The following is a 23,185-nucleotide window of genomic DNA, read 5'->3' as shown; positions in this document are numbered from 1 at the left end:
CAAGAGGAATCCAAAGAGGACCACACCAAGAAACATCATAATTAAAATGCCAAGACCAAAAAACAAAGAGAGAATCTTAAAAGCAGCAAGAGAAAAAGTTACATATAAGGGAATACCCACACGACTGTCAGCTGATTTCTCAATAGAAACTATGCAGGCCAAAAGGGAGTGACAATAAATATTCAAAGTGATGAATAGCAAGAACCTACAACCAAGATTACCCTTCCCAGCAAGGCTATCATTTAGAATTGAAGGTCAGATAAAGAGCTTCACAGACAAGAAAAAGCTAAAGGAGTTCACCAGCACCAAACCAGTATTATATGAAATGTTGAAGGATATTCCTTAAGAGGAAGAAGAAAAAGGTAAAGATAAAAAATTATGAACAAAGTGACAGCAAATACATATTTATCAACAAGTGAATCTAAAAATCAAGTGAATAAAAATCTGATGAACAGAATAAACTAGTGAGTTTAATATAATCAGGGGCATGGAAAGGGAGCAGACTGACAATTCTTGGGGGGGAAGGGGGTGTGGGGGTACAGAAGAGAATGGACAAAGATCTTATACCTATGGACAAGGACAGTGTGGGGACAAGGGCCTGGGGTTGGGTGGGAACCGGATGGGAGGAAGCTATGGGGTGGGGGAACATATGTAATAATCTGAACAATAAAGATTAATAAATAAATAAATTCTTACTGAGCACCTATAAGTGTATCCCAGAAGTTCTTGGCCTCAAAAATGTAGTTTTGTAGATGACGCAAAGAAATTACAATAGGGACTTTTCATGCCGACAAATGGCACGTGGCTAGTTAACCTTAACTCTCCTTCCTGCGTCCAGGCTACATCCCTTCCAGGACAATTCACTATTTCTAATTCAGAAACTTCTCATTTAAGAGAAAGAAATTATTATTAAAATGAAGGCCAAGGGTAAAGAATGAGCTATATATTCAGTTAAAATTACATTAAAACTTAAATATAAAATATAAACAGAAGTGAAATTTTCCCACTTGCAAAGTAGAGAAATTACACAAAACAAACCTACATGTACTATAATTTGTTTTTATACATGTAAAAAAATATTTCACTCTAAATTTTTAGTTATATAGTTAGAATTATACTAGTGGTCCTGTGCACAAATCCATGTGTGAGTAGCTCGATGCTGCTTGCCTCAGGTGGCTGCGGCCCACCACCGCTCAGTTCTCCACCACAGGTAGCTTGCTGCCTCACCCTCCTGTAGCTCTCCACACTTGTAGCTCGCTGCCCTGTGTTACGGCGTAATGACCATTTGCATATTACCTCTTTATTATATAATTCTACTTTTATAGGTAGGTCAACTAGGAGAAATAAGTTAGCACAATCATTTGAATTGGTTGTCTACACACTGGACAGGGCTTATTTCTTTTTTTTAGCTTTTTTGCACACGTAAAGCATGCCATAAGATGTCCTGTTTTGCCATGGACGATGCAACCATTTTTAGGTCGGCCTTGGCAAATCACACAAGGTTCAATGGCATTATTGGGAAAATTAGATTCCACACTTTCTTTGTCTTGTGTTTCTTCCCTCTCATACTCTTTGACATCTTCTTGGCTGCTATAAATGATGCTACCAGAAGTTGATGGCTGAGAATAGTCCTCACTTTCTTGGGATTGGGAGGCTTGGGTGATCTCTTCATGATTTTCCTCAAAACATGATTCTTGGGAATCATTCACTGTACTTTTTTTACAATCAGGGACATCAAAGCCCTCTTCTACTTGTGTTGAGTTTTCTAGTTTGGTTTCCTCAGGCATGCTTCCTTTTCCTTTTTCTTTCCCTTTGTCTTCAGGAAGCCAATTCTCACGAAGGGCCCAACATCTGTTGCAATGTGATGGCAGGGGAGGATTCATTTCATTGCATGAAGTACACTTCCAATAGTCCTTCAATGAAATAAGACAATCTGTTACCCTCTAATGACTAGTCATTTTAACACTAACTTTAATATGTCTAGGTAAAATGTATCACAAGGCCTAATTTTCAGCATTTCATGTTTAATAGAAAACATTCAATATTTAAACAGTCTTTCCTCAAGTATGAGATTTTTAAGTACTTTTTTTTTCCCAGCTAACCTCTTGACCATGCACCTCAAATTATCTGTTGGAGGACACAGATACAAAGTTGGTTCTGAGTTGAAACAAGGGCCACGGCATCAATTACCATCTGGAATGAGACTTGTAATCACTCCACTCCCTTAAAGGCTCAATCCAGGATACTGTGCCAGAGTCCACCCATCAATATAGATGAAGCTCTGTCAATCTGCCATGGACTCCCTCAGCAGTGCTCTAGAACTCAGGGCGCAGCTGAGTGTTCCCTAACTTCACCCACAAAAGCAATGTGGAAACATTCTTTAATAATCAGTTAGCTAAAATCTATCACTGTCACTATCCAAAATGTATGCCTTTTATACTTGTTTATCCTTTCCTGTGTTCTCACTCTGTAACTGCTCACTGTTTTTTCTTTATCCTAACTTATTACCCAAAACTTTCCATCTTCAGCCTCTTCACTAAACATATCCTTCTCTCCCTCTCTTAACTGAAGCATGGTTTTCCCTGAGGACCCTGTATACGTAACAGTTGCCATCAGAGGTCCTGCCTATCTTGCCATGAATAATGTACCATTTCTAAATTGCCTAACAAATGACATAATACATTAGCAAGAAGGGTGGAGAATGTTCATTCTCCCACCTTGGTTCTTTCAAGTTGTTAAAGTAGGATTCTTATAACTGATAAAACCAAAGACAAAGGTTTTATAATATCAGGAGTTGAGATACTTCAAAAAGTCCAAAAATTTGCAAGATCTATGTCTGAAACATTTTACTCAACTTGATATCAAATGAGCTTAGATACCTGAATTATTTTCTAGCTAGAGACTCATGTACCAATTCATGCACCAGTGGGGTCTCGCAGACTGGCCTGCGGGATCAGGCTGAAACCAGTTCTCTGAAATCCCGAGGGGACCCAGATTGCAAGAGGGTGTAGGCCAGGCTGAGGGACCCCACCAGCGCACAATCAGGCCAGGGAGGAATGCAGGAGGTTGGCCAGTCAGGAAGGGACTGTGGGAGAGTTCCAGGGCGTGTCTGGCCTGTCTCGCTCAGTCCCCATCAGCCAAACCCCAGCAGCAAGCTAACCAATGGGTCGGAGCGTCTGCCCCGAGGGTCAGTGCACATCATAGTGAGTGGTTGAGTGGCCTTACCATATCATTAGCATATTACGCTTTGATTGAACAACTGACCAGTCAACCGGACACTTAGCATATTAGGCTTTTATTATATAGAATATAGCAAAAAAGTTTACTTTTGCATCTGGGTAATTGTTTCAACCCAGAAAAGAAAAATGAGATTTCCTATTCAAACAAAAAAGGCAACATTAACAGAAATTAAAGCAAATATTCAGTTAAAAATACCTCAGGAACCCAGTAAAGCATGCAATATCTAAGTCCTGATTTCTTCTTTCCAGAAAATATGTTTTTATTGATTTCAGAAAGGAAAGGGATGGAAACATCAACGATGAAAATCAGTGATCAGCTGCCTCCCACACACACCCACAATGGGAATCGAGCCCACAACTTGGGCATGTGCTCTGATCAGGAATCAAACCTCCTGGTTCAAAGATTGACACTCAACCACTGAGCCATCCCAGCCAGGCAAGTCCTGATTTTTTTTTTTTTAATGCAAATCCTACTATATTCTAATAACAAAATGTTTATATTCAACAAGATTGGCAAAATGTTGGTAACTATTAGAAGTTGGTGATAAGTACGTTTGAGATATTTTGTATGCTGTACAATTTTTCTATAATAATGTTCTTTTGCTGCTCTGATTGGGGTTTTTCTTCTTGCTTTGATCCTCATCATCATCCAACCTACTGTTTGTTTCTTCTAGTGTATTCTTCATTTCTAACCGATTCTTTTTTATGGTTTCTATGTGCCTTTTTATGTTTACTATCTTTTAGGTTAAGTCTTAATTGATTTCATCCATTCTTCTCCTAAGTCCCTGTGCATTCTTATAGCCATTTTAAACTCTGTATCTGGTAAATTGCTTGCCTCCATTTAGCTTTTTTTCTGGGGATTTCTTCTGTTCTTTCATTTGGGGCATGTTTGTCTCCCCATTATGGCTGCCACTTTGTGTTTGCTTCTACATATTAGGTAGACCTGCTAGGACACTGTGTTGGTAGGGTGGCCTTCTCTACTAGGTGTCTTGTGGGATCCTGTGGCAGAGTCCTTGATTACCTGAGCTGGGTGCTCCACAAATGTCCCTTGTATGGATTACATGAGCCCTCCTGTTGTAACTGTCTCTTGATTGGCCTATTCATATGTGGGGTCAACCCTTAGGCTGGCTGTGAGGATCGATCCTGACCACAGAGCATGAGCTGCTGTGCAGGTGCTAACCACTCAGAGTGGAATTTGCCTCAGTAGAATCTGGTACCTTCAGAGAACTTTCTTGGATATGTTGCTTGTGAAGCTAACTGGATCCTACTCTGATGGTGTCTGACACTGGCCACTGGGTGTACTGGATCTGGGGCCTCTTGGCACGAACTCTGGTACAGGTCAATGTCAGACGCTGCCAATGACTGGCTCAGGGCAACCTGTTTAAAGCAGCAAAGTGATTCACAATTTGTGGCTGGGCTTAGGCGTGCTCGGGAAGAATTAAGCTGTGCACCAAGGCTTACTTATACCAGCACTGTACCTAGGGGCCAGTCAGCAAAAGTTCCTAGGAACCTCCAGGTCTGCCTCCACCTGTTAGGCTATCACTGAAAGGGCCTCTAACAGTACTCAGGTTGCATGCAACAGGTTCTTAGTGAGTGACAATGTGAGAGGTGTTCTCCATATCTACATGCGTCCAATCATGGTGCCAAGCTGGGTCTAAGAACACTAGCAAATGCCCCAGGGTATACCAAGTCTAGCTGTACCTGTGGGTGCTTGCACACCTTCATGGTGGGCAGGGCCTCAGGGAGTCGGCAGGGTGAGGCCAGCAAAGTTTATCAGGCCTAAACAAGACAAGATTTGGCCCTGTGGAAGGAAGGCTCTGCACCAATTGGACGTGAGGAAAAAATTTCCCGTCCGAGAGCCGTGTAACAAAATTTGCCTGTTTCTAGTGGAATCCTGCCTCTCCCTGGCAGACAGAAATCCCGCTGCTTTTCACAGCCAGATGTCACATAGGCAGCTCTTCCAGGCTCTGGTGCTCTGGGCTGGGGAACCTGGCTTGGGCTTAAGAACCTAAACTTATCAGGGAATCCCCCTGCAGCTGAGATACTCTCCTGGAACCTCAACTGCCGCCTGTGGGAGCAGGGTCAGTCCTTTTGCTCTCTGCACTTCCTACGAGTCTCGAGTCTTAATGTGGACTCTTCTGTAAATCCCTGGTTATAAGACTTCTCTTCAGCTGGTCTTCAGTTGGTTATTCAGGTTGATTGCTCTATATTTTAATTGTTTGGTCCTGGGTGTACCTTCCACCTTTCCACCACCATCTTGGATCACCTTTCATAATAATGTTCTTTAAAAGTTTCAGCTCAAAAAGCTAAAAAAATGTAGCAACATATTCCAACCCAACAAACAAAAGAACAAAACACTTTAAATAACTAAAATTTTAAAGATTTTAACTTTATAAAAATTGCTTCATCAGGAAGTAGACTAGATATATTCTAATCTTGATTTTAATGTTATTTTTTGACACCTTAAAAATAGATGTATACTTACAGCTAAGGAAATTTCAGGATCAGCTTCAAATGAGTCCGTATCACTCTCCCCTGCGTGATACACAGTAACTTGATATACCTAATAAAATAAATCCATAATTTTTTTCAACCAGAAAGGTTTAATGGTAAGTCCTAAATGAATAGCATGCGCTACTATATATTAGAAATTCTGAGACAAAAGTCAAATGGAATGAGTGAGTATAAAGGGGGAGAAATGGAGATCAGTGAAATCCTGAGCCAATATGGTAAAAACTCAGATAAGATATATAAAATGAATGAAGCAAAATATGCAGTACAAGCATTTTATTTTATAAATATGGAGGTATTAAATAACAATGAAAAAGCTAAAAATGTAAGACAATAGATCTTGAGATACTATGTGACTTTATATAACTGCATGCATGCGTCACATTTATAAAAATTAAATTAATATTAATAGAGATGAACTGAGTTAAATATTTTTAATGAGCAGACTATTATAACAAGGCTCATTAAGACCTACATACTTCTTGGCATATTTATAAAAATATAAAACAGACAAGGAACTAAAAAGCCTTAATTCCACATAATAATATTCCAGTTTGAATAAATCAAGCTCAACTATTTCAAGTGAATTCTGAATACATTCTTTCAGTCTCATCAGTCAATAAATGAAAAAACATTTAGAATATAATTAGAGAAAATAAAACTACCTCATCATCTTCATCTGAGAGTTCTTGTGCTTCTTCACTGAGGTTATAATCTTCCGAATTCAAAGACTCAACTTCAAATTCTACACTGAATCGATCTGAAACCGAATCTTGATCCAACCAATCACCTGATGGTTCACTTACACCAGCATCAAGATCCTAAAATCAGGGGGGTCGGGGGGAGAGAAGAGGAGGGAGTGACATTGTACATTACTTGTTGGTTGTTGGCCTCTAACAGCTTCCTAAATCTTCCCTATGCCCCTAACTTTTCCTTAATTCTATTCTGCACACTGACACTAAATTAAGATTCTGGATCCCTCAGTCAGTGGAGCTTAGCAATTGAGTGTTGACCCAGGAACCAAGACGGTCTATCTCCCCATAAGGATAGGGATCATATCTACCTTGACTAATGTATCTCAAGTGCCAAATAAAACCTGGAATAGAAGACACTTAAATATCTACTGAATAAACTTGTTCTACTCATGCCATCTAGTGGCCTACATAAGTAACAGCTCTTTTAAATAATAACTGTAAAGTTCACATCTGTATCCATAAAATCAGTGCTTTGGCAAAGAAAAACAAATACAAGCAACAAGAATAGGGCTAATATCATAATTGGATCAGTCCCTTATATATTCTAAAGAACTAAAAAATGATCATTCGGATCCAGAATAGTGATCATGAGGCACTGTCATATAAAAATAAATGTTCTAATTTTAATTACATTTTAAAGACCATGTTAAATGACAAGAAAAAAATCTTCCATTTTTCAAGTACTATTGCTAACAAAAACATTTTTACAAAACTTCTTTCAGTGACATCTCTTAAGAATTTTATTCCTGGCTAATACTTTGGAATTTTTATTAATCAAATGTACTGATATGTGTCATCCATGCAATATTACACCTATTTCATAGCATTTGTATCAGACCTCCTCCTTTAAAAATATATATTTTTTTTTTTATTGATTTTTTAGAGAGGAAGAGAGAGGGATAAAGAGTCAGAAACATCGATGAGACAATCGATCAGCTGCCTCTTTCACACCCCCTACTGGCAACCAAGGTACATGCCCCTGACCGGAATCGAACCCGGGACCTTTCAGTCTGCAGGCCGACGCTCTATCCACTGAGCCAAACCAGTTTCGTCTGTATCAGACCTTCTTGAAGTCTAGACCTACATATCCCAAATTTAAAGTTCAGACTCTGCCAATTTACTTGCTGACAACTATAGTAAAAAAAATTTATTCTAAATACTTAACACAAGTTTGTCTTAGAATACTAAAATATCTAACTGAATCAAATTTCAATTTTTGTTCCCTTACTTTTTCATTTTTTTATTGATTTCAGAAAAAACGGGAGAGGGAGAGAGACAGAAACATAGAAACATCAATAATGAGAGAGAGCCCTAGCTGATTTGGCTCAGTGGATAGAGCGTCAGCCTACAGACTGAAGGGTCCTGAGTTTGATTCCAGTCAAGAGCATGTCAAGGTTGCAGGCTTGAACCCCAGTAAGGGGTGTGCAGGAGGCAGCCAATCAATGATTCTCTCTTAACATTGATGTTTCTATTTCTCTTTCCTTCTCCCTTTCTCTCTGAAATTAATAAAAAATATATATATTTTTTAAATAATGATGAGAGAGAATTATTGATCAGCTGCCTGCTGCATGTCCCACACTAGGGATGGAGCCCACAACCTGGGCGTGTGCCCTGACTGGATATCGAACTGGTTCATAGGTTGATACTCAACCACTGGGCAACACCAGCCAGGTTGTTTCCATATTTAAAAAAAAAAAATCTAAATTCTCAGACTACCCTATATCCCAATTTATTTGAACTTACTATTGGTGCAGTAGCCTACAAGATTCTCTAATATATAGGATGACATTAGTAACTATTAATATTGGTACTAATTTTACCAACAAACCTCAATGCTACTCTGCTATCTTACACCATTCTCTCTAAATCTGGGATTGGGGTGGGGAAGATCTATACTTGTTTATTTAGAAAAAAAGAAACAAAAAACTTAGTGGGAGCATTTGAGATCTTGCTCCCTGGATATGTCACCAGTTTGGCTTAAACAAACTCATAAAAATAAAAAATAAAAAAATTACCACTGTATAGTGGTAATCGTGTATCAGACATGTACATCCCACCTGAAAGCTTATTAGAACTTCCAAAATCAGATTTAAAAATCAAGTATATATTACCGGTAAGTCATTTTTTACTTAAGCAAGAAGATTACCGGATTTGACGAAGTCCCTGTTGATTCACTGCTATTGCTTCTTTCACAGCGTATCTCCCTTATCATACACAGAGCGAGGCTTTCATCAAAGGAAAAGGAAATACTATCAGATCTGTGGCGCTTTCTTTGACGTTCACCAGGTAATTCCTCTGAGTTTTCTTCTGAATATGTAAGGAAAAACAAATTAATTAAATTGCTACACAGTTTATTTAGAAATTGAGCTGTCATGAGTGTTTATTTGTACTGAAATTCAGTTCCTCTGAAATTTAACCTCCGTTTCAACAGTTAACATTTTCATTGGATCTGTCCAGAATAATAGCAGAATAGTATTTTTAAAAGCTTTTTTAAGCTTCTTTCAGAATGTTATCACCATTAAATCACAATTTAATCTATCCCTAACTTGTATTAAACAATCTAGGACTTCTCTGTCATAAGTCAATATACTTAGAAGGTACATCTGGAATTCACTTCAGCATAAATACAAATATAAACAGATTCTCTCCCCCCAAAATAACTAACCTTTTGTTCCAGTCCCATGTATTTAATGACTCCTCTGCCCTTACTGTGCTCACATACAAGATTTTAATCTGGGTATAACTATTTCATTGATCTTCTTTCACCTGGTTCATATATTTTTTGCTATAATGACTTTTGATTAGGCAACAGCCTCCTCCTCCACTATCTTTTAGCTGCAAAACTGTTCAGCTATTTTCTTTATCTTGTTTTTATTTCTAAGACGCTATTTACCATTTTAAACTCACTGATATTTTATCACTTATTAAAAACAATTAAAATACTTCAACTGCTAAGATGACTAAGAATAATGAATAAAACAGAGTTTACATCTTTGTCCTCTATTATCTTGAATAGAAAACTGGCTAACTATAAAATCCAGGGGGGCAAAGTAAACTGTGTCTGCAGTAAACCAGAAAAATGTTGCTCAGAAAGCAATTTTTTACAAAGTCACATAAAACTGAGACTAAAACTCAGAAATTAATTCATCTAAACCAAAAACACAATGTCATTAAACCTAAATGTATTAATTTCCTAAGAAAATGAACACTAAAAAGTTGTTTGAAAATGTCAATTAAATATTCACATTACCTGTCTCACTAATTGTTCTCCTTCTTGATGAGGTAGATGGTCTAGAAACCAAATCTGAAGATGAAGGTTTCTCTTCCTGCAGCTCTTGTACAGAGTCCTAAGAATTCAAAGGGAAAAGACCCACAAACTTAACTTGTAACACCAGAGAGCTAATTCCCCACTGTAATAAACATTCCTATTTTTAACAATTATACTAGAATGAGTTCATTTCAAAATTACCTTTTGATCACTCCCACCTTCAAGGTGACCTCTGTTTTCACTCACAGATGTGCCTGAATCTGATGGTTCTGGTGGAAAAAAAAAAATAGAAAAACACAAATTAAGAAAGGGCTACTCAATATATAATCCAGGACAAAATGCTCTCACAATTTAACCTTTCAACAAATATTAATCATGAGTCTCCCAGCCTGGCTGGCATGGCTCAGTGGTTGAAAGTCAACCTATGGACCTGGTCATGGTTCGATTCCCGATCAAGGCACATGCCCAGGTTTTGCTCAACTCCTACTGGGAATCAATAAAAAATATACACATTAAAAACTAAAAAATATTTTTAAAAACTGACTTGCCAGTGCACAGCAAGTATTTTATCCAACAAGCAATCCTTCCCTAAATGGTCTTTTTATAATTTTTTTAATCTTTATTGATTTCAGAAAAGAAGGAAAAGGGAGGGAGGGAGAGATAGAAACATCAGTGATGAGAGAGAATCATTGATTGGCTGCCTCCTGCACACCCCACATTGGGGATCAAGCCCGCAACTCAGGTATATGTCCCTTCCATCCCACTGGGAATCAACCACTGAGCAATGGTCTTTTTATGCAAAGGAGTGACAAATCACTCAGACAAAATATAAGGAAAAGAGAGCACAGGCAGGAAAACCAGTATTGGACAGCAACTGCAATAATACATATAAATAAGTATTAAAATCTAAACTAAGCCATGGAAAAAAGATGAATTCCAGAGAAATTAAAAAGATAAAAACCAGGGTGTCTGACACACAAGGCAAAGGGAGAAAGGAGTTAAGGACTCCAAGATTCAACCCTGGGTGCATAAATGGGTGGTGCCATTCACCAAGACAGAAACTGCGGAAGATGAATAGCTTTGGACGGGAGGACAGGGCACTGAAGGGGATGAAGCTCACTGAGGTGGGTAAGTTTAGTTTTTGATTGGATGTGTAGACATGGCACTCAAAAAGTCAGTTTCAGTTACAGAAATTACCAAACATCCTAATCAAATGCACTTTACTGCTCCCTGAGACATTTTCACCTTAGTAGGGAAGTCAGGCCTGAGCATTAACAATTTGAAATTATATACAATGTCATAACAGTTTATTTCTTCTTCATATTATGAGCAAGGTATTATACTTAATTTGTACATGTACATTTCATATTTTTAGTATAACAGGCATTACAAAGCAGATGTAATAAGAAAGGAAGCACTACGTATGACAAGGATTAGAACAATATGAGTTCTAAAGCTAATGCCACTAAACTGAAACCTAAAACAAACTCAGAATGGAAATAACATAAGAAACTTACAAACTACCATCTCATTAACAAAATTTTGCTAGTAATCCACCGAGGTTTATTTACTTTTTGTTCTTTTCAAAATTCTACCAAGGTTAATTTTTAAAAATATATTTTTTTTATTTCAGAGAACGAGGAGAGAAACATCAATGATAACAGAGAACCATTGGTCACAGCGGCCTCCTGCACGCCCCCTACTGGGGTGAGCCTGCAACCCAGGCATGTGCCTGGATTAAGAATCGACTGACATCCTGGTTTACAGATGGAAGCTCAACCACTGAACCACAATGGCTGGGCCTACCAAGATTAATTTACATAAATGAATACATCAGAGACAATACTTCAGAAAACTGCAAACACTACCTATAGTTGTTTATTTGCCTTCATTTGATTTCATAAAGAGCTTTGTAAAACAAAGTCACCAGACTACGAATCACCTCTATTCAAAATAGGATAGATGGTGATGCCCTTTTCTGGGTCTTAAATCCTAACTTTGGAAGAATAAGTATATATTAACACATTTACTAAACACCATATTAATAAAATACTGTACTGTGTATGTGACGCAGAATGTAGACCTGAACAGGACATAAGAAAGCAATATAAACAATTATTAAAAGCAACATATCAATAAAACTTAAGTATAGAATAGTAAGAGCAGAAAGGAATGGACTGTTCATCCTGGGAAATAAGCTTCTGAGAACAGTTTTTTGTTTTTGTTTTTTGAGAAGAGAGCAGAGGCAGTGCACTAAAGGGGATGAAATAAAACTTAAGTATAGAATAGTAATTTTGTTTTTGTTTTTTGAGAAGAGTTTTTAACTGACTTTTCTAGGATGGGCTTTAGGAAATCTGTGGTGTATTGGAGCCAGCTCCTACCATCACTCAAACCCAGACTGTGCACACCTCTCTTCCCAATTCTGGGTTTGTATCCTAAAAATGGACATGGTGGGAGTATTTACACCATGGAAATCAGCAACCACTATAAACCAGGCCTTTTCCCCTGGAGAGTAAACACTTACCAGCATACTACTATATATGTATATTTTTCTAGAATGAGAATCCAGTTGCTTTTGTCAGATTATTTAAAGGGTAAGTGACCCAAAAATAACCTGTTAAGAACAATACGTCTAAAAGCAAGAAAGTACAATATCACTTGCCTAAACAAATTGATAAACAAAGCTTTGTCTATTATAAAAGTAAAAAAACAAACAGAAAAAAAACACACACACACACAGAAAAATACCCATCCTTTCAAATGGTCCTACCTAGGTATATATATATTACTTCTCAAAGCCTTTCAATACATTTCAGGTTTGATCACTTCTCTACAGAGGTAACAAGACATTTAGGCTTACATATCATAAATCTGCATTAGAGCCTTAGTGTTATGTTGTTTAGTTCCGCAGTAGACAACCGGTGGTCTGCGGACCACTGGTGGTCCATGAGGTCCGAAGGTTGGGAACTGCTGTTTTAGTTCATATATAGTTCTTCCCATTAAATTTATCATATTCTTTTATTACAATTAAACATATTACTAAAGCAACTTTTAAAGAGAATCATAATTACAAAATTGACTAAACATACACAAAATGTCTGAAAATATTTTCATGGTATATGTTTATGATATCCAAAAATTAACTTACCCGCCTGATTGACTATTACCAAGTTTCTGTAGATCATTGTGTATATTTTCCTTGTAGGGAGAAAAAATAAGAAACGTATATTTATCAAACTGGCCTTAACCAGGCTTTTAAAAGATTATTATATTTAAGTGCACAAAGACCAAATTTTAAATCACTGAATTCATATTATATCAATGTTTTAGGTCTTAAAAAGCACATAATGAGTTGTAGAATGATTACATACAGCTACCTTTTACGATCACTAAAGTCTCTGTGTTCCAAAGATTTTATGTTTCCATCTCTTGAAATGTGCCTTGCTTGGACTTTACTACACAATCCCAGAGAACCGGTATAAATGCAGAACGCGGGTTAACATATGTATTTATTTTGAAAGAGAAAATTTCTGGCTCTGTGTTTAGAAATAGACTACCTAAAAAAAATAGTGTGTTATAAAAAAACCATTATAGAAACTTGATTATAATTTTGACTTTCATCAACCCTTGACCAGTCATTTAATGGCTTTTCTTTCTTGACCTTAAAATGTGTTGAAGATAAAACAGTATTTACTCATTTCATAAATACAGACTGAGAACCTACTATGTACCAATCACTGTTCTATAAACTGGAAGGAAAGAATATAAATAAATAAATAAATAAATAAATAAATAAATAACAAATCTCTGCTCTCACTGAACTTACATCCTAATAGGAAGACAATTCACTTATTCCAGTCTTCACTCATTCCAGTGCTTTTTTAAACCAAAGATTTTAGAGAATGTGTTTGGTCAAAAGACATCATTTCTAATTCTCAATGTTAAGAAAGAAGTGCCAAATCCAACTATTTCTTTTTACCCTTCAGACTGATGATTCAGCTCCTTAAACTCACAAGTCAACATTCTTTTTCATATCCTTTTTCTAAGTCAGCAATTTCCCTAGTATGTAACCTCTCAACATATCAGAATTCAAGTCAAAGGTAACTTTAATGCCAGGAATTACATCTGAAATAATAATAATACAAGAATAAACTGTGTTTCTTGTACTCACAACTATAAACCTACTTTTGCCCCACCCTATATGCTATACTAGAGACCCAGTGTATAAAATTCATGCACTTGGGGTGTGGGGATCCTCCACCCTGACCTGTGCTCTGTCACAGCGCAGGAGCCCCACAATCAATCATCCCAAAGAGGTAGGCCCCGTTCACACATCAGGGGATCCTCGATGGACTGCCCCAGAGGTAGGCCAGAGCCTGGGGTCGCGCCTCCACACCATCCAAGGCTGGGAGGCAGGACCCGCAGGCAGGCCTCGCCTCGTGGAGGTGGAACTCCCCGGCAGGCACTGTGCCATGCACGCAGCATCAAGCCCAGCCCCACCCACCTTCGCATGCCCGCTATGTGCAGGCCATCTTGTGACAGTGTGAGGGCATCACAGCAGGACGACTACTTAGGTTCTTATTAGTAAGGATTGCTAAGAAATTAAAATTTAGCATCTTTTATATATAACTAGATGCCCGATGCATGAAGATTTGTGCAAGAATGGCCTTCCTTCCAGGAGCGCCAGTGGCACAATAAGTAGAGTGCAATACTTTTAAGAATGGGCCTTCCGCCGAAACCGGTTTGCTTCAGTGGATAGAGCGTCGGCCTGCGGACTGAAAGGTCCAAAAATTTACCTGTGTTCTTTCACAGAGAAACTTGGCACTCCAAACAAATCCCCTAGAAGATCATTCGAACAATATACAATATGCTGTTGCTTCTCATCATATAATCGCTTCTTCATAATATATTGGCCAAGATAAAATATAACCTGAAATAGAAATATGATTTCTGAGGATTAATAAAAATTAAACGTTAGTTTCAAATATATTCAATATCATATTTATCTGAAGAGGGTTAAACCAGCAACCACATTCATAACCATCGAAAATACCCATCGAAAATAAAAAGTTGCTTTTAAATCTTTTCCTTCTAATCTGTGGATGCAGAGACATTGCTTCTGATTTAAATAAAACTTTAAAATATACTTTTTCAGCCGAGACCGGTTTGGCTCAATGGATAGAGCGTCGGCTTGGGGACTGAAGGGTCCCGGGTTCGATTCCGGTCCAGGGCATGTACCTTGGTTGCGGGTATATCCCCAGTAGGGGGTGTGCAAGAGGCAGCTGATCGACGATGTTTCTAATTCTCTATCTCTCTCCCTTCCTCTCTGTACAAAATCAATAAAATATATTTAAAAAAAAAAAATACTTTTTCAGACCTTAACTGCCCAGATATCTAGGTACTACACATTAGGAAAGGAAAAGGCAGCAAAATGCTAGTAAGATATTAGTTATCTCATTAACTCTTAGTTCAGCTTACCTCTTTCATAGTATAAGTGTCTTTTTGTGCACCAACAGATTTTAACAACTTCGAAAGCAATGGCTTTGGTCTAACCTATGAAAAAGAGTTGCTATTATACTTCCAAATTTATTACATAACTATAAGCCCCACTGCAAACATGTCCATAATTTCAATAAGGGTAGCAGACACTGCATTTAACAATCTCATGAGGTTATACTTCAAAAAACAAGCCATAATGTTTTCACTAATGTAATATACTATTTAAACTGAATACCAGACTGTCTCAGGAGTTTGAAAAAAAATGCTGGGACCAAATTATTACACAAACAGTCAGACTTCTCAACTATTACCAGTTGTCATCAAAACAGGTATCCATGGCAATGCAGTGAAAATTATGTTTTTTTTCCCTCCAGTTATTTCTGTCATCTGTTTATCTTACAAACTTAGCCATAAATGAAATACCCCTATGTGCTTACTGTAAACTAAATTACAAAATCCAAGAAAAATAAATAAACCTTTAGTGTGGGGCCTTTTACCAATCTTTTCCGTCTACAGATTAGGTTCCTGAAGAATGGAGAATTTAAATAACCAAACCAAGGTGACAAGGTAATTAAGAGCAGATCTGAGACTGCCACTTATGCCCCTCAATTACAAGCCACCATTTTCTTCCAACTATATCATGCTGCCTCTTAGTTGGTCTCCATTTCAATTATCTACTTTATAAATATTTACTCCTGTATTCCAGGGGCCAGTCAGCTACACTGAAGGGAACCAAAGTTTTGCTACCCCGAAGCTGCTTTTGGGGATACTAATCAGAAGACTAGAATTTTCATTTGTGACTTTCTTCATTTCTGCCAATGCATGAATTACTTTTGTGACTTCTAGGAACCACTTAAAAAGTTAAATACTAACGAGTCAAAACAGAAAAAACCTCTGTCACGTAATGAACATCAGCACCCGTGCCTAAGCATGCCGTGGAACTCATCTTTACATCCAGGGTGGCAAAGAGCAAAGAAAAGACTGTTTCTTACAGTAACTCTGATTCCACACCCAGCGATGCCCACGCAGCAGAATGTAAGCTATGTACACAGAATTTCACTCTTTTAAAGAGCCATGCTATGATCGGGTGGGGTATCAACATAATTTAGTTGATCACATCATAAAGTAAAAATATCCTTAAAAGTTACACTTTAAAGTAAAATACCAACCAGGGTCTCTTGCTCAGAAGCTGGAATCTGTGAGGTGCTCACAGCACCATCAGCGGACACAGACATACTGGTGTTGCACATCTGCCTAAAGAGGAGGGACAAAAAAGATAAAACACCATCAATGCTTAACACGATACCTTTCTATAGCGATGCGTTTACAAAAAAAGTAAAGGTATCTATCTGCAAGCGGGTCCTTACCTGGATCGCTGGGGGGGGAGCGAGCGAGCGAGCGAGCGAGCGCTGCGAGCCTGATGCCAGAGTGAGCGCAGCCGGCAAAGGTCACGGTTTAAATCCCCGGCTGCAGACAAGTCGGGGCTTAGCTCCCGGGACGGCGGCCTCGGGACGTGTCCCAACTTGACCGGCCCGGCCACCAGCTGAGTCAACCGGCCCGAGACCCAGCCCACTCGCGCCCAGACTCCGCGCCGCTTCCGGGGCCACGGCACCCGCACCTGTCATGACCCCCGGCCCGGCCCCCGGCGCCGCAGCGCCCCCCGCCCACGTGACCCCGCCCCGCCCACGTGACCAACCCCCTCTCCCCCGCCCCCTCCCGGCCGCCCGCGCAGCCCTCCGCCCACCCGCCCGCCCGGAGCGCGCGGCCTGACACCCAGGTGGCAACCAGCCCGCCTCCTTCCAGCAGGACCTCCGCGAGCCCACACGCTCTGCGGCCCCCGCCACAAAATGCACCCAAAAGGCACACCGCCTGCGCGCCAGGGAGGAGGCCGGCCACGACAGCACCGAGCCCACCACTGCCGCGCGCTTCCCGGCGGAGACCTGCTCCCCGCCGAGCCGGCTTTCCCGCGCCCGGAGGGGGGTGCGGGCTTCCCCAAGGTGACCCGGCGCCTTCCCCGGGCGCGTGTGGCAGCCCCCTTCCACCCAGAGCGCCCTCCCGCGGGCCCCGGCCGCTGACCTTACTGTGTGCGGAGAAGGAGGCTCCTGACCTGGGAAGCGGCAGGGCCTCGGCCGGAGGGCTCAGGGCTGCCCCTCAGGCTCGGCTTCCGGCTCCATGTTGCTTCTGGAAGCACAAGCCCGCACATGCCCCCGGCGGGGTCGAGCTGGACCAGGGGCACCGAAACTGCGAAACGGCGACCCCTACCGCCCGAGGGCGCCGCGCCGGAAGCCGCGGCCCATCCGGGCCTTTCGGCGCGCGTCCCGGGCTCGCCGCCACCGCCAATGGGGGCCGGGGAGGGGCGGGTCCTCCGCGCGGGCGGCGGTGGTCAGTGCGCGCCCCCGGCAGGTGGGGAAGGGGTGCCGGGCGCTCGCAAGCCGCACCCGGGGACGCGCATTTCCGCTGCCGCCCGGCTTGGCGCTGGGCGCTCGGCGCTCGGGACGTGTTTGTGTTGCTATTTTTTGTGCTTTTTTTTTAATTTTTTGTGTTTACCCCCCTCACAACCGGGATGGAAACTACAGGCAAATGCGTAGGTTAGGGCCGCTACCAAAAAAGAAACCGGAATGAACAGCTGGGCGCTATATTAAGCCTTTACCGCCAGCTGCTGGAGCCGTAGACAAAGGAGTTATAATATTTGGGGACTTGCGTGGTTTTTGTGTCTGTGTGTGTGTGTGTGTGTGTTTTTTTTCCAAAGGTACGACTAAAATTAGCACAACGTGGGCCTGTACCACGGAGGCGTATAAACGTTCTAGCTACAAAAATAAGAGGCTGGCAGGATGAGGAAGAGAGGTTACTTCTCATTGTATGATTCTAGAGTATTTGGCTTTGTGTATATAATATATGCGTTCATCATACCCATTAAAAATATAAATGTGTTCGGCACTCAATACCGACCCACCGACCTGCCCCTTTGGGTACACTGACGTGGCAATCTCAAACATGAACAAGGACATAAGAACTGAGTGGGTTCAACCTGGAAAGCGCGACCATTGGCAAAGACCAGCTTCTTTGGCTTATGAACAAGAACCTTTTATATCTTTGCCTTCTTCCACGCCCTAGCTTTCTAGAAAAGAACCTGCCCTTAAACATAGTGGCCACTCAGTTGATTTAATCAGCATTATTCAAGGATGATTGGTGGGGGTTTTGGGGGGTTTTTAAAACTAGAATAAAAATAAACAGAGAGAGCCGAGACCGGTTTGGCTCAATGGATAGAGCGTCGGCTTGGGGACTGAAGGGACCCGGGTTCGATTCCGGTCAGGGGCATGTACCTTGGTTGCGGGCATATCCCCAGCAGGGGGTGTGCAAGAGGCAGCTGATCGATGACTCTCATCGATGTTTCTAACTCTCTGTCCCTCTCTCTTCCTCTCTGTAAAAAATCAATAAAATATATTTAAAAAAAAAAATAAAAAAATAAACAGAGACGCAGCCGGTTGCTTAGTTGGTTGGAGCATGTCCCAGACACCAGAAAGGCTGCAAGGTCGCAGCTGGACTACAGGTCAGGGCACATACCTACGGTGTCAGTCCCATCCTTGGCCCGGGCATGTACTGGAGGCAGCCAACCTCTTTGTCTGTCTGTCTGTCTATCCCTCCCTCTTTCATCAATAAAAACATATTGTCAGCCCTGTCCGATTGGCTCAGTGGATAGAGAATCCACCTACAGACTGAAGGGTCCCAGGTTTGATTCCGGTGAGGGGCATGTACCTTGGCTACAGACACATACCCAGTAGGGAGCGTGCAGGAAGCAGCTGGTCGATGTTTCTCTTTCATTGATGTTTCTGGCTCTCTATCCCTCTCCCTTCCTCTCTGTAAAAAATCAATAAAATATATATATATTTTAAAAACACATAATCTCAGATGAGGATAAAATAAAAATAAACAATAAATGAATAAACAAACCAAACTCATACAAGGAACAAATGGGTAGTCTCCAGATTGGGGAGTGTGTGTGAAAAAGGGAAAAGGGATTAAGAAGTACAGATTATCAGTTATTAAAATAATCATAGGGCTGTACAGTACAGCATATGGAATATAGTCAATATTGTTGTGATAACTTTGTATAGTGTCAGACTGGCATTAGACTTCCCGGACTGATCGCTTCATAAGTCTAATCACTATATGGTTCACCTGAAACTAAGGTAATAATGTATGCCAGCTGTAATTGAAAAATAAAAGTTATTTTTTAAAAACTTGTTTATTAAAAAAATTACAAACTTGAGAAAATAAACAAATGGGACTACATCAAAATTAAAGGCTTCTACACAGCAAAAGAAACCATCAACAAAACAACAAGAAAGCCCACTGCATGGGAGAACAAATGTGTCAATGTTATTTCTGATAAGGGTTTAATCTCCAACATTTACTAACAAAATACTAACCAGGGCACTCATACAACTTAACAAAAAGAAGATAAACAATCCAATCAAAAAATGGGCAAAGGACCTAAATAGACACTTTTCAAAAGAGGACAAACAGAAAGCCAAGAGACACATAAAAACATGCTCAAAGTCACTAGTCATCTGAGAGATGCAAATCAAAACAACAATATGATACCATCTTTCTCACACTGTCAGAATGGCTATCATCAACAAATCAACAAACAACAAGTGCTGGCAAGGATGTGGAGAATAAGGAACCTTCCTGCATTGCTAGGGAATGCAGACCGGTGCAGCCACTGTGGGGAACAGTATGGGAGTTTCCTCAAAAAACTAAAAATGGAACTCCTATTTGATTCAGTAATCCCACTCCTAGAAATATATTCCAAGAAATCAGAAGCACCAGTCAGAAAGGATATATGCACCCCTATGTTTATAGCAGCCCAATTTATAAAAGCTAGGATTTGGAAACAGCCTAAGTGCCCATCACCAGATGAGTGGATTAAAAAACTGTTACATCTACACAATGAAATACTACTATAAAAAAGAAGGAATTCTTATCATTTGCAACAGCATGGATGGAACTGGAGAGCTTTATGTTAAAGGAAATAAGCCAGTCGGAGAAAGATATATATCACGTGATCTCAATCATTTGTGGAATATGATGAACAACATAGACTGATGAACAAAAATGGATCCAGAGACAGAGAATCAGCGCTGAATGGACTGTCAAATCTCAGAAGGAAGGATGGGAGAGTGTTGTAAGAGATCAACTGAAGGACTTGTATGCATGCATATTAGCATCACCAGTGGACACAGACACTGGGGCAGTGGGGGTTTGTCCTGGGGGGTAGGACTGGCCAGGGAGGGGTTGATGAGAGGAGGGGGGGGGGGGGAGAAGAGACATATGTAATACTTTAAACAATAAAAAAATATATAAAAAATTTTTACAAACTCTGACCTTTATCACAACAAATATAATGAAGCTTCTGATTGTGAGAGCATGTGCTTGACACAGGATAAGAGAAAATCACAAGAGATGAAGAAAAATAAGCATAAAAATATAAAATATACAAGTTGGCATTTGTTCATTGAAGAAACAGGTGTGTGATGTAAAGTTCAAAGTCAGGATTGATGAGTGAATATCCCAGTAGTCACAAAGGCCTCAGAGAGGATCAGAGTAGTTAGTGCTTTGAAGGACCGTAAGACTTAAAACAGAGGAGAATATTATAGGCACACACAAAAAAATAGTATGTAACAAGTCCAGAAACGAAAGTGTAAAGAGCTGTTGGTGAAACAATAAATTAACTTGACTTACACAAAAGTCAAGAAAAAATGTTTTAAGAACCTGGAGGCTCCTTTAAATTCAAAGCAAGGGAATGGGGGCTTTGGACAGGGAAGGTAATAGACAGGTTGGAGGAATGTAAACAGGAGAATTGCTTCCAATTGTGTTTCTTAAAAGACCACCACAAACAGATTCAAGCTCTGAATAATCTGGCCAGCCCTCTCTGGACCAACTTTCCCCCTTCTCATTAGCCCTGTGTTTTGAAAAAATTCTGTTCAAAACGTTTTGTAGAAGCATAAACAACGGGCAGAATGGACAGGACTAGTGCTTTTCTAGTGGTGGAACTATACATGGAGGAAGAAGTGGCTGGGGGGCTGAGTGGACTGGGGGATTCTGGAGGCAGGCGTACAGAGCCACCAGACCCGCCTGGGGAAGGGCCCAGCCATGCTGTGCACCTGCCACCCTGGCGGGCTGAGGGTCCTGGGCATCACTGTCTTGCGGCTGTGGGTGTTGCCATCTTTGAGGTCGTGGCAGTCAATTCCCTCCTTATTGGCTGTGGGTGATGCCATCTTTGTGAGGATGTGATGGTCAATTAGAATATTCTGTCTTTATTAGATAGGATATATAGTTCCCTTCTATTCCTATTTCTTTGAAATTTTAAAAACATGAGTAAATGTTCAGTTTTATCTAACGCATTTTTATGCATATGGAGATAATTATGTGGCTTTTTTCCTTAATCTGTTAATATCGTAAAATTATAGTGACAGGTTTTATAATATTGAACCATCCTGTACTTACTGTAATAAACTCTACTTAGTTATAATCAGTGGGTTTTTAAGATAGCGATGAATCAAATTTTTAACAGAATAAGGTAATAGAATGATATGGAGCATAATTGATATCATATCCTATTCTTAGAGGTTACCAAATATTTCAGGGATTTCTTTGGGGATATTATCCTGTTGAAAACAGTTACTCTATTCTTCAAAATTAAGTTCAAATAAAGCCAAATTCTTGATCTGGCCCTCTGGTTCCCACAAGGGTACAATGAACTCAACCAGTTTGGTAACTTTTACCACAGAAAGTTTTTAGGGAGGACCAGGAGCAGTATAGGTCACCTTTTGGAGGAATAATGAGTTTACGGCCCCCACATCCCCCAACCAAATCTGACACTTGTAATCATGTGACCTCAGAACCAGCTCAAAGTTGCTATTCTGTTTAATGAAACACTAAGTTGCTTTTTGGGGACAACAGACCAAAACTTCAAGCCATGCAGCTACAGCATCTGCAGGGGAGAGATCTTTGATCTCCAGAAGCCAGGAGCCAAAGCCTTGCTTCACCACCCTTCACTTCACCCCCTACACTCCCACACATGGAACCAAAGGACCAAGGTATAACCGGACCTTGAACACCAGAACGCTTTCGGAAGCAGAGGGTCTGGTTGTCCAGGAAGATCCTGTGTAGGTGCTCCTTACCGTAAATGGCCAAGCTCCAAAGTCCTCCGATAAAACTTGCCTCACCAATGTTTCCACATATCATAGTGTTCCACTGAAACGCTTTAAATTCCTGCCCAAACCCTGAACCAGAGGGTTTGGACTTTGATCATCAGCTTCCTTTTCTCCTGGGTGGTGCCATCTATATATAAAAGCCTAAGCAACCATTATGACCAAATGACTGAAACGACGGGAGCAAACACATGACTGGCTGGTAGCTATGACGCACACTGACCCGGACCTTATTGCTGGGGCCCTGACAGCCCCAAATCTGGCTCACCCACACCCCAGACCCAGACAGGAGGAAGGAGGGAGCCCAATTCCCTGTTGAATTGGCTGCTGGTTAGCTTGCTGCTGAGGCCAACCTCCCACGATCCCTTCCCCTGGCAGGCAGGTCCCCCCTCCCCCCAGCCTCGATCGCTGGCCAGGCTGAGGGACCCCACCTGTGCATAAATTCATGCACTGGGCTTCTAGTACATAATAAAATAACCAATCTTTCTCCACTGCAATTCTTAGAATTTACTGTTTGGCTTTGCTAGCGCAAGATGAATGAACTCTTTCTGTTCTGTAACAATCCTATCTTGTATGAAAGTTGCTGAGCTCATTAACTGGCAGAGAAGACAAGTGAGGTTAGGTAGCCTCCACCCTCCTTTGGCGGAGAGAGGTTGCTAGGGTTTCCTGCAGCAAATGGCAAGGGCTTAAGGAATT

At 40.6% G+C, this 23,185-nt stretch overlaps 1 protein-coding gene across 9 annotated transcripts; it reads right to left on the bottom strand.

Annotated features, from left to right (window-relative positions):
• Window positions 1-673: 673 nt before the first annotated feature.
• Window positions 674-18,993, bottom strand: MDM2 (MDM2 proto-oncogene). Of its 9 annotated transcripts, none has more exons than XM_036456647.2 (12): window positions 18,982-18,993; window positions 16,640-16,647; window positions 16,442-16,526; window positions 15,252-15,326; window positions 14,570-14,703; window positions 12,922-12,971; window positions 9,975-10,042; window positions 9,756-9,852; window positions 8,652-8,812; window positions 6,416-6,571; window positions 5,725-5,802; window positions 674-1,913 (listed from the first exon to the last, which is right to left on the bottom strand). In XM_036456647.2, exons 3-12 carry the CDS (start codon window positions 16,520-16,522, stop codon window positions 1,335-1,337), a joined length of 1,479 nt encoding a protein of 492 aa, XP_036312540.1. In that variant the 5' UTR covers window positions 16,523-16,526; window positions 16,640-16,647; window positions 18,982-18,993; the 3' UTR covers window positions 674-1,334. The 9 variants fall into 9 exon arrangements, with proteins under 9 accessions (XP_036312540.1, XP_045444186.1, XP_045444185.1 ...); XM_045588230.1 differs by lacking the exon at window positions 18,982-18,993 and adding an exon at window positions 17,354-17,468 and having other exon boundaries at window positions 16,640-16,739; XM_045588229.1 differs by lacking the exon at window positions 18,982-18,993 and adding an exon at window positions 17,349-17,461 and having other exon boundaries at window positions 16,640-16,739.
• Window positions 18,994-23,185: the final 4,192 nt, after the last annotated feature.

Source organism: Pipistrellus kuhlii, unplaced genomic scaffold (genome assembly GCF_014108245.1).
Source record: "Pipistrellus kuhlii isolate mPipKuh1 unplaced genomic scaffold, mPipKuh1.p scaffold_m20_p_3, whole genome shotgun sequence".
In the NCBI taxonomy this organism is placed as follows: domain Eukaryota; kingdom Metazoa; phylum Chordata; class Mammalia; order Chiroptera; family Vespertilionidae; genus Pipistrellus; species Pipistrellus kuhlii.
This window is presented reverse-complemented; position numbering and strand designations above follow the sequence as displayed.